The 12,678-nt window shown below is 33.1% G+C and overlaps 1 protein-coding gene across 3 annotated transcripts in view; it reads left to right on the forward strand.

The window, feature by feature from the left end:
* The window catches only part of CSMD3 (CUB and Sushi multiple domains 3), a 574,655-nt gene that overhangs the window by 498,172 nt on the left and 63,805 nt on the right, over nucleotides 1-12,678 (forward strand). For all 3 annotated transcript variants that reach the window (XM_086880080.1, XM_086880087.1, XM_086880091.1), the window contains 6 exons: nucleotides 541-729; nucleotides 1,110-1,256; nucleotides 3,764-3,952; nucleotides 7,889-8,074; nucleotides 9,374-9,568; nucleotides 11,290-11,463. In XM_086880080.1, coding sequence (XP_086736206.1) covers nucleotides 541-729; nucleotides 1,110-1,256; nucleotides 3,764-3,952; nucleotides 7,889-8,074; nucleotides 9,374-9,568; nucleotides 11,290-11,463 — 1,080 coding nt within the window. The remainder of the gene's footprint in view (nucleotides 1-540; nucleotides 730-1,109; nucleotides 1,257-3,763; nucleotides 3,953-7,888; nucleotides 8,075-9,373; nucleotides 9,569-11,289; nucleotides 11,464-12,678) is intronic.

Genomic DNA, 12,678 nt, shown 5'->3' on the forward strand with positions numbered 1-12,678 from the left:
TTTTCTCTACCTTTCTCTGCTTTTCTATGTTCTTTATCTCTCTTCATAGTCCAATAACTTTTTCAACATAAAACTTGATTTTTGTAATTTATGAGAGTATTATTTCCAGTGTTCTTGAGAAAACAAAGATCCTATTATTTTTCTTGTGTAATTCAGGACTAACTCGTTTTCATGTAGGAGTTAGTTGTCAATATAAAAGTATTTCAAAGCTCCTGTTTAGCAGTGTTAGGTTCTGCATATACTGCAGGCATTTCTTCAGGTATCATGAAGCAAACACATTTTTTTAAAATATTTCCAATAACATGGAAATACTGGTAATGTCAACTATTTCTATTTAATGAGATTATTATTCTTGTAGACATAGTGAATCCAGATAAATTCAAAATTAAATCTCTTCACCATATTTTAAATCACCATGTTGTTCAGTTTAAGGAAATAGAATGAGTAATGCAGTTCTTTTAAACTCGGGAAAATCTTGTCAATCAGATGAACTAGAAATAATGAGCTTTAGATTTTTTTGCCAATTTTTCTGTTTCACAGTGCTCTGTCCAGCCAATGAAATGCGTCTGGATTCAACAGGCGTAATCCTGAGCCCTGGATATCCTGACAGCTACCCAAATCTCCAGATGTGTGCGTGGACCATTACTGTGGAAAAGGGTTATAATATCAGCATGTTCTTTGAATTCTTCCAGACAGAAAAGGAATTTGATATACTTGAGGTTTTTGATGGTAACTATAGGATGAATAACTTTGGATGATACCTTGTCTATATCATTGTTTTTTCTATATTGCTTCTGTCTAATTACTATTGTTTATGCTTATTATAATTTCTTAGTCTAAGAAATCTTAAGCAATTATTTTCATTTGTTATAATAAAAAGAACTGCTGGATTACTTAATTTTAAAATTGTACTGCATGTCATACTTAGCAATAATTTTTGTTTTGAGCAAATATATATCTTCCAGTTATATTTCATTTTTAAATTCAAATTAATTTGCCATTTGCTTGAAGGATGTTTTGCATGTGTATTAATTTTGAGCGTGTGGTTTATTCTATGTTAAACTTTTTAATTCCTTTTTCCCTTCTTTTTTTCCTTCCTTTGTACCAAGGACCAAATAGTCATAGCCCATTGCTCATATCTCTCAGTGGGGACTACTCATCTTCTCTAAATATAACCAGCAATGGCCATGAAGTATTTCTCCGGTGGTCAGCAGATCATGGCACCAATAAAAAGGGTTTCAGGATAAGATATATAGGTATGCAGATGTGACTTTCTATAAAGTGCCTGAAATTTCAGTGTGGAACATTTGTTTATGTGAAAAGGGTAATATAAGCTATGTTTGGTATCTTTAATTAACCAAACTGAAAGGAAATCCAATCTGTTCATATATATAGAACATAATGACCCTCATATTGTGAGGAAAAAAAAGCCCCACACATGTGCTCTGTAGAGAATTAATAAAAGACAGGGCTTTAAAATGACATAAACCACTACTAAATATAGAGGAAGCATGTTCCTCCTTCTCTCTCCCATTTATTTGCACTTGTGTGCCTCTTCATACTGGGGTGTTATTCTAACTAGATCTTTATGCAATTCACCATTAAGAATTTTGGTGGGACAGGGGAAAGCATTGCAACAAGGCAATACGGAACAGCTATATAGTGGAAAAATATGAGACCCTGAATTTAATTTAAAGTTCAACAGAAGCAGCAACCAACAATAAAAGAGATAAATCAGCAGGTAAAAAAGCCAGTATTTTATGTGTTATTAATTCAAATTGATGTATTTATGAATAGTGTGTGGAAACAATAGTGACAAAGTTAGATTTTAGTAAAATTGCTTTTACAGCATCATCATATTTATTTTACAATAAAATTATTTTAATTAGTCAAGACAAAGTAGATTTGTAGCAGTTTACAGCTATTGCACAAAATCTATATTTGAATTTTTTTATGATGACCAAAAATATACATTCAAGGAAGAGTAGTGGGGATAGTATCTGTAGATATTAAAGAAGTTATGGACATAAAGTTGTTTCAATTCACAAGGTGGATAAAGATATAAGTAATAAGCATAAAATTTTTTCTGCTACATTTTTTTGGTTTTCCTCACTAAATTTTTGGCTACTTCACAACTGAAGAAAAATAATTTGGATCACATATACCATGATATGGTTATATCACTATCATCTTTCTTTTTAGGAGAGGACAGTTTCCTCAGACTTAAAATGTTTGTTGTTCATTAGGTAAAATTCACTGTTTACTAGAGATAAAATTATATATGGTACTAGTTTTCATTTTCTGTAGTCCCTTTTGGGTCTGTTAAAAGAGAAAGAAGAGAAAATTCTTCAAAGTCTTTCCTTACAGGCAGTGAGAGGACTGTTGAGAGACAGACAGGAAATATTTTCAAGTGATCTGTTTCACACAGAAAACACTGGTATGTTTTCTTATACACTAAAGTAGAGATCTCTGTATCTTTGGTTATTTTAAGAAAGCATAAGTCAGGAGACATTCAGTGTAAGGAAGAAAATACTTTCATTTTATGTGGTCTGAAAGATATAGCAGTAGTTCTGATTCTGCTCTTTGCTTTAATATATTTAATAAATATTTGTTGTAAATCAGCAGCCATATGACTCCATTCTGGTCAGAGAAAGTTTTCACGTGAGAAAAACATTGACCTGAAGTAAGTCATGGAAATTTTAAAGAGCAAGTGAAGCAGCAGTTCTCTATTTGCCTGAGAAAATAAATACCAAGTTATCAACATTTCTTCAAAGCATAAAGGAAGCACTTGGAAACAAAGTTCCAGTACAGTTTTCTTTCCTACAAAAATAGAAAACAATCTTTATGGCCAGCAGCCATTAATCAAATCAACCAAAGACCAAATTGAACTTTCACACAAACAAAATTCATCTTAATGTGGTTACCAGGTTATAAGAGCCTTCTGTCCACTCCTATGACAAGATAGCCAAACCTAAATTATGTGGTACTCAATGAACAAGGGTGATAAAGGAAACATAGTAAGTAACCAGTCTTTAATGCCAGAGTCATTAAGTACATTCATAATTTCAAATGATAAAAAGTGTAACTCTTAGAGATATTTTTTGCTCTCATAATGAGTTATGATTTTTTTCCTTAGTCTCTAGATAAGACTCCTGTAAGACTTAATGTGTTCTAAATAAATCAACAACTAAAAGTAGTTTCAGTATATTTGCCACGGATTTATGGTGGTAGTTATAAATATCATTAAAATCTATTTTAAATGTTTTATTTCAGTTCAGTGTATCACAGAACTTAAATGAAAGAACTTATTTAGGACCAGAAAGAAAAGACTAAAAAAAGTTATGTTCAGGATGTACTAGCTGTTTCCTTCTTTCAAAAATTTGTATACTACTGAAATGTATACTGTTGCAATAAATTTAATCATAAAATAAAGTTCAGTAGCTTATTTGATTTAAAAAGATGGTGGTAAAAAAAATAAACTCAAATCCCAAAGCAATAGCCAATCACAAAAGTGAGCTATCAGTATTTTTTTTGGAGGCTACTGAAACCTGAATCTTGTATAGAGCTTATAAAGGTCTATTTTTATCACCTTTATGCTTAGTGAAATTGGTCAATGCATGTATTATCAGTACATAAAATACAACTCTTAGTAACAGTTTCTCAGTGTCCAATCAGATGTCCACTGGGTTAAACAAGGATTTCTCAAGAATTGTTGCCTGAATTCTACAGACATATTTTACTCATTCAGTATTTCTGTTTCAAGCTCTCTACTGTAGCACCCCAGAGTCGCCCCCGCACGGTTTCATTGTCAGTCAGACAGGCGGACAGCTCAACAGCATGGTTCGCTGGGCTTGCGATCGAGGCTTTCGGCTCATTGGGAAAAGCACTGCTGTGTGCAGGAAGTCTCCATATGGCTATTACTCGTGGGATGTTCCAGTCCCAGCTTGTCAAGGTAAATTCTTTTGTTAAAAAAAAATATACTCTAAGAAACTTCCTTTTTCTAGTGTAAGCCATCAGATTTCTGACTTAAAATGAATAGCAGGGAAATATTTCGTGGTAATACTTCTGTGACAAAATTTTTCAACCTCATAAAAACAAATTTAGTTTTAAGAAACAGTATTTCAAGAGGAGCTAATAAGAGTGACATACAAAAAACAGGGATTTAGCATTTACTAAAAAATATTTAAGAACTTCATTTTGGTCTAATGATAATTTCTGAAATGCTGGTGTTCTTTGAGAAATAATATAACTAAGGTTTTCCAAGAACTGTGTATATTTTATATATATATCTTTGGAACAGGATCTATGTTTTGAAGTTTGTGAAAAAGGAATAGATTTTAATGTTTCAGTTTGATTGAACTATATTGCGCAAGCTGACATATAGTGACCAAACATTTCTGTGACAGATCTATTTTTAGGGAATTTTAGATATGTCCTATTTGTCTTTTTTCCTGTCAAAGTATCTGATGTGGCAATAACTTTTCCTGATATTTTCACATCTTTTCCACTAACTAAAATGTGATTTTCATAGAATCATATGAGGGTTTACTTGGAAGGGACCTTAAAGATGTAGTTCCAATCCTTCTGGGATGGGCAGGAACACTGTTCACTCAACCAGGCTGCTTAAAGGCCAGTCCAACCTGGCCTTGAATGCTTCCAGGGATGGGACATCCACAAGTTGCTTCTCTGGGCAACTTTTCTGTGCAAGTTTCCACAAATGTGAAATTTAGCTCAAAACTTCTGTAAATTAAAATGTTATTGGGTGACCCTAAGGAGATCCGTTGTTTATATAAAAGTCAGTTACCAAGCATTGTTGGTTTGCATCTTGTTTCTCAAAAATTTAAGGTTAAGGGAGGGATATATTTTCTTGTGACATGAGATTGACTTAATATGGATAATATGACTCAAAATTTATCAAGTCACTAATGGAGATTTTTAAATACTGAAGGAGTAATTAATCTCAATGGTAGATATTGAACATCTGAGGTTGTGGCTAAAATGTATCTGATATATTTTACTGATAGGTAAAAGAGACAGAATGTGAATTATGTGCATTATGTGAAGCAACATTGTAGAATTTGTTGGTCATTAGGATTGTAATCAATGCTGTTTACATGTTACAAATTTTACAAATGTTTGTATACAATATACAAGTATTTTGCAAGTGAATATTAATTTTATGCACTGCTGAATGCTGGCCCTGATTTAACAGAGTGGACATTGTTTGGGCAACTCTTGTAATTGTCTCAAAGTTCTTACTATCATTAACATGCTTTTGAAGGGAGAGTTATTATTAGAGTGTTATTTGGTTATACCGTGGTTATACAAGCATATAGCTGTCATCCTGGAATGGATAGATTTACCTAATCTGCAGTCCAAACTGTTGAGGAATTTAAGAAGTAATAAATATGGTCACATGTTTTCATTTTAGTGTCACAGAAGTTGTTTCTTTGGTGATGGCAAGTGAAATAGTAGTTTTATCAGATGTTCAGTAAAAGGTGGAAGATGGACATTCTCGTTTAATTAGCTTTCTATTTTATTTAATTTTTTAATTAACTTTTTACCTTGCTGGGGTCATGTCCTCATGCCCTCTAGAGCTTTGAATTCAATTATAGTTTCTGGGGGTCTTAAATTTCTTAATCACAGTTTTCTTATTCTCTTCTAAAAGTGGGTCTGTTTCTAGTTGCCAATAGATACTGTGAAAGTCATTAGGTATATGTTCTTATGGTTGCCAAGACAAAGGGATAGCAAATTAGAAATAGTTTTCTGTGATCTTTTCAGCAGAGTGTGTCTGTAATGTGGTTTTTTGGTTTTTCTTTGTCTTAAATTTCCATGTCATATGCAAGGGTTATTTATATGGCAATGCAAGAATATTTTAAGATTGATTCTTATACCTCTGCTCTGTAAGTTGTTATGGGATCTGTGCTTTACCTGTGTCTTAGCTGTGATTATTAGCTTCAGTACTGTGCCACACAGTTGTTATATTGCTTATGAAGCAAATCAGTTTTATGTCAGATCAGCTCCCAGTACGAGCAAAAATAGATTGCACTCTTTTTTTTTCCAAGTATTTATATATAGTCTGAGAGGATTAACCTTCCTGTGTGGGCATGATAGTTACTTTCTTAGGGCTCAAGATTTGACTTCAAAGCAAGGTACTTCAGACTTAAATGTCTGAGCCCTTTTTTTCACTTTTTTTTTTTTTTTTTCTGACCTACATTAGATATATGGTTTTAGAATGTGGAAAAGGGTTAGTTTTTATTTTTATTCCCAAAACAGAACATTATTCAGAACCAGATCTTCTCTTGGTACATTATTTTTGTTAAAGAAAAGAAATAAAACAGTAGCTTACAGTTTTACTTGCAGTTTTCAACTTTCTTTTCCAAGAAATAGAGGAGCCAGCAAAGAGAGGTGCTATGCTGGATCTTTTCTCAGCAACAAGCAGGGGCTGATGATGAATGTAAAGCTGAAGAATGCAGTGACTGTGAAATTATAGAGTACAAAATCCTTAGAGCAGTGAGAAGGGTGGATGCTAGTTAGCCTTGACTTCAGAGCAGGATTTGGCCACTTCAGGGATTTGCTTGGTACAGTACCATGGAATAAAGCCTTAGATTTAAGAGCAGACCAGAATAACTGGTTCATAGTCAAAGGATCACTTCTTCCAAGCTCAGAAATGTTGCATCCTCAGAAATGTTGCCAAGCAGAAAATCAGGTAGAAACTTCAGGATACCTGCCTGGATGAGCAAGGAGCTACTGGACAAAACAAAATACAAAAACGAAGCCTAGAGAGAGTGGAAGTGAGAACAGACATCCTGGGAGAATACAAACAAATTGTCCAAGCAACTACAGATCAGGTTAGGAAAGCTAGAGCCCTGATAAAATAAATCTGTCCATGGTTGTCAAAGGCAACAAAAACAACTTCTAAAGATATATTGGTGATAAAATGAAGACTAGGTAAATTGTGGGCCCTCTCCAGAAGGATATGGGAGACCTGGTTACCTGGGACATGGGACAGCTGAGGTACTCAGCAGTGGTTTTGACTCAGTCTTTGCTGACAAGTGCTTCAGTCTCACTTCACAAGTCATGGATGACAAAGACAAGGGCTTAAAGAAGCTGACAGGAAACCTGGAGAGGGACTTTTCCCAAGGGTATGCAGCAATAGGATAGATGGGAATAGCTTTAAAATTAAAGAGGTTCAGTTCAAATTACACATCAGGAGGGAATTCCTTACTGTGAAGGTGGTGAGGCACAGGTTACCCAGAGGAGCTGTAGATGCCCCACCCCTGGAAATGTTCAAGTCAAGGCTTTAAGCAACCTGGTCTAGTAAACTATGTTCCTGCCCATTGCAGAGGGATTGGAACTAGGTCTTTAAGGCCCCTTTCACCCCAGGTCATTTTATGATTCTATGATTCAATATTTTCAGAAGGGTATGTTCTTTCTGCTTTCCAGGTGGAAAATATAAAATGTTGAAAAGTAATTTCAAAGATTTGCCAGAGGTCACAAAGTACAACTGATGAAAGAAATATGAACATAAACCATATTCATGTTTCTCAGACTGGTGTCTTACTAATTCAACCATACTGGTCATATTTTTTTTCAGATATTTTCTATTCCCTTTTCTTTATTTTCATCTGCACTTTGAATTGTTAGCTGCAGAGTTATGAACCATTGTTCTTGTTTTTTACTTCCTCCATCAAAATGCAAAAGCTTCATTGAATTCAATTCCCTAAAATTTTAAGAGAATTTATTTGTATGCTTAAAACACACATTAATGAGTTAAAAATTATTTTTTATGAATTTAAGACTAGTGATTTTGCAATGCATAGGTTCTCTGAGGTCAGCGGAAACTTATATTGAAGGTATAAAAAACTTTGTCTTTCTCTCTACTCAGCAATATCTTGTGGAATTCCTAAAGCTCCTGTAAATGGTGGGATATTAACCACAGATTACTTAGTTGGCACCCGTGTTACTTATTTTTGCAATGATGGATATAGGCTATCAGCCAAAGAGCTTACTACTGCAGTCTGCCAGCCGGATGGTACCTGGAGCAATCACAATAAAACACCTCGCTGTGTAGGTGAGTAACATGTGAAAAGTCTCTAGTGAGTAAAAACATATCTGTACATTTTGTTTATTTATCCAGGGCACAAATCTTCACATGACTTAAACTTTCATCTTCAGGTTGCTTTAATCCATGAATTATTGCTGGTATTAAATTATTATGAAATACATATATGAAGTATATGTAACTAAGACATGCTGAAACTTAACAGCATAAACAGAATAAACATGCTAGAGCTTATAGAATACAATCAAACTAATAATTAATTTACCATTAAATCAAAGTTAATGGTTGTGGAGGTTTTCCGCAAAAGTCGTCTCTTCAATGAGAGCTGCACAACTCATATACTGTTAACAAACCCTTTTTACTATCCAAAATTGCTAACCTGTGATAATTGCTTGAAACTGCATCTTGTTATTTATATTCAACCCATCACTGTAGTCCTACACCATCTAAAGTTGGGGGAACATCACTGCAAAGAAAATGCATTGAATTCCCAAAATGAAGTGGATATCAGCAGTTATAAATGGGATATGAAAACCCAGGTGATTGTAAGAGTGGTACAGGGATGTCACTGTCTCATGCACATTAGGATTTGGATTGTCTCACCCAATGAATTTTGGAAATGAGAGCAAATTAAGACTGGAGTATTTTTCAAGGATTTCCCCTTTTTCCTTTTTTTTCTTCTTGTTCTTGAAAATTTCATTCTGTCATGAATTTTCCTCTTTCTAAAGAACAAATGAAAATAAAGAAAAACAGGAGGAAAAATCGTTATGCTTCTTATACTATTTTGTATTCTATTAGTGTTGTAGAATGTTTTTGTTCTGTTTCTGGAGGAAGAACACTTAGAATTAAGAAATGGGACAAAAATACATAACTGTTTTAAAAACAACTTGGATATTGATGTTATTTTTTCTGTCACCAATATGCAGCCTCACAAAGGAGTCTTTCATATCTCATAGAGTTTACTTGGGTAAAAAAATAATTTCTCCACTTGAATGTACTTAAAATTTTAGTAAAGATTGTGGTGTCTGATGTAAAATGTCACAGATGGTCCACCTTTAGTGAATCCAACCATGGTATAGCTCCTATCTATAGGAGCATCACTCTGCATACACAATCCCTTCCCTTTCTGTATGATTATCAATTAAATTAGACAACTCATACCAGCTAACCACAGGCAATTTCAAATAGAACCTTAGTTTTCAAAGAGTATGTCACTGTGTTTAAAATACATTTTTTGATTAATAATGGTACAGATTTTCCCAATTTGCCTGTAATTAGCCACCAACTGTCTTTTTGTTATTTTGGAAGTTGTTACATGTCCGAGCATCAATTCTTTTACCCTGGAACATGGAAGATGGAGGATAGTGAATGGTTCACACTATGAATATAAAACAAAAGTAGTTTTCAGCTGTGATCCTGGGTATTATGGTTTGGGACCAGCATCTATCGAGTGTCTTGCTAATGGCACCTGGAGTTGGAGAAATGAGCGGCCTTACTGCCAAAGTGAGTACATGTTGTACCTGTGTCTGTTGTTGGACAGATTTCAGGAAAAATATTTTATTGGGTGAATTAGAAATGAACTAATTTTGTATTCAAAACAGTAAATTAGAAAAAGTGTTTCTTAGCTTGAATTCCTGCGTATCCTAAAGGTTGTTATTTATAAATATAATACATTAGATTTGGTGACAATGACATATCTGCAGGCGCAACTCTGGAGTTCAAAGGTCCCTAAATTTATAAAGGTACAAAGAGAATATTTTCCTCTATGTTTATTTTAGGTCAGGATTACTGTAAATTCTTGAAAAATGAAAAACCTTTATATCCTGTCTGCACACAATAAATAAAATAATCTTTCAGTTAATTACCATGTAGTGTGCATTTGCACATATCCTGTTAGCTGGTATGCTGATAACCTGCAAAAGTTAATTTAAAAAAAATAAATAAATAAACAATCAGATATTTAAACCAAATAAAGATGTAGCTATAATTGTGTTTCCCTCCCCTACTGCTGTGAAAAGCACATTTTTTTATAAATTTACATTGAGAATCTCTTTTTCAAAACTGTGGGGTTCTGGTTACACTTTGAAGCTGCAAAAGTCTTTCTCTTCATGGAACATGGTGTCAGATGTACCCTCTGACAGAGTGAGATACAACTGTACTTTTGGTTCCTCTATCAAAAATGTGTGTATCTGCATGTTTATGTATATATACAAAAAATATCTAAAAATTCTGTAGATAATCCAAATAACTGTGGCTAAAAATAAATTTATAATTTATTGACAATATATAAAAAGAAAAGAGGTTTTGAAAATGCAATTTCAAAGACAGATTAATTATACTGGAAAGTAACCTTAATTTTTAGTTCTTTATAACTGGAAATCTAATATATAATTCAGAGAATTTTTAAAAGTTAATTGCAATATTTCATCTTTGCTAGTGTTCAAAATACTGTGTATATATCTGCATCTATATCTCTGTGTATATATATTCTACATACTAAATTCGTTTCTGTATCTCTTTTTGCTTTAAAAGACAAACTACTTTTAGCTATGTTTTGAGAAGCTTCGTTTGAAATATTATGACTAATTTTCTTCTAGGCATAAAGTGTGCTACCTAATTTCAGCCTCTTACTTATTACTAATGAATTGTTTTTGTTAATTATTAAAAGAAAATTGACAAAGAAAAATATTATTGTGATTGAAAAGATGCTTTCAATTGTAAATAAATAGCAAGAACTTCCATCAATATCATTAACTCTTTATAAAAATGTAATGTGTGAATGCTAGTGTAAGCATTTCATTATGACCTGCTGGTCATAGAATCATAGGTCAAAAATCAAAAGAATTTGAAGATCAAAATGGCCTCTTCCCAAAGAAGCATAACTAAATCTAATAGCAATTGTGATGTTTCAATACGCAGAAAGTATTTGATAAAACCAAGGTAATTAAACAGCATTTAATAATGTTCTGAGTGTCTTTTTTAACTTTACAGAAATTATTTTAATTGTCTTTCCCCCTCTCTTAAGTATAATTTCTGGGGAAGAAATAGTTTTTGTTTGCAGGTGTTTAATCTATGATTTCTACAGATTTCTCAAAAATACTTTAAGGTGTGATATTTATTTATCTGATTGACAGGTTGATGAGTGTTGTTGTTTGATAGGCATTATTGTATGTGTTTTTGTGATTCTCAGCTATGCACTTATGTTTTGTTTTTGTTTAACCAAGTTATTTCCTGTGGAGAACTTCCTACACCTCCAAATGGGAATAAAATTGGAACTCAAATCACATATGGATCTACAGCTATATTTACTTGTGACTCAGGATACATGCTAGTTGGCTCTGCAGTGAGGGAATGTCTGTCATCTGGACTCTGGAGAGGAATTGAGACCAGATGTTTAGGTATGGATACTACTGTCATGACTTGTCCATTTTTGTTCTCTCTAAGAGACAAAAGTAAGCTAAATAATCTGCTTGTCTTTTCCTAGTAGCTGATACCTTGAAGGGAGCTCTGCATGTGTGTGAATGGGCTGCATTGTTTTCCTCATCAAATTAGAACTGTTTTTATTTTCAAAAACTTTAATATCTTAACTTGCAAAATCTGTGTTACTGTATCTTTGTATATTTCTTTAAAGTAGAACTATACATAAACAGCAAGATAGATTGATTCCATATGTATCATCTCTAGTATATATCCTCAGTAAAATGTCTGCATAGTGGATCTGAAGTGGCTGGCTCATAGAATTAAGCTGCATTCTTGAAAAGATACAGAAGGAGGAAAAAAAAAAAAAAGTCTGCAGAAACTTTAACAGGACCACTGCAGCCTTTTTTATAAGAGAAAGCCACTATCCAGACACTTTTTACAGAATTTGATACCTTTTGCTTGTACAATGTTAGGCATCTTCTCTTATTTAATATACTCAAACATCACTGCCTGAATTATTGATGAATAAAATGAACACATGAAACAATTTCAGGGCTTCTTTCTGATTCATTATCATGTGTACCTTGAGCTGGGTTATTGTATTTACTGTAGAGACATGGGTTTTAACTCTAAATTTAACCAAAATTTTAATTTCAGTTGAAATCAGAAGTATGTTAGTATTCTAATTTAGAATTAAGTATATGTCATATTTATCTTATTGTTTGTAGAGGCATGAATATATGACAGAATATCCATAAACATGCTTTCAGAAAACTGAACTAGTATATACATTATATATAGGGGTTTGTTGCAATATATCTTTGTACAGATTGCCATTCTCCTCTTTAAACTATTTTTTATACCAAATATTTTTTTTTCCATAAAACAGCATTATTTGCTAATGTTTACTTAAGTGAATGACTCACAAATGAGCATTTGATGCTCATTTGAATGAGAGAAGTGTTTCTTATCAAGCTACAAGTCTGCAGCAGGAATTTCCCTGACATACAACAGAGAAGGATAAAGGCTTTGTTTATGTTTCACTTTAACAATTAAAACCATTTAACAGAGGAGGAGGAAAAAAAAATATCTTGTTTGATATTCTTCATCTTCTAAATTGTCAGCAATTACAAGATGTTCTAAATCTAAATTTTTGAAGCACCATAGTGTGTGCATAATCAAAATGTTCTGCT

The sequence above is a fragment of the Cyanistes caeruleus genome, chromosome 1 (assembly GCF_971803275.1).
Source record: "Cyanistes caeruleus chromosome 1, bCyaCae1.hap1.1, whole genome shotgun sequence".
NCBI classification, from domain to species: Eukaryota; Metazoa; Chordata; class Aves; order Passeriformes; family Paridae; genus Cyanistes; species Cyanistes caeruleus.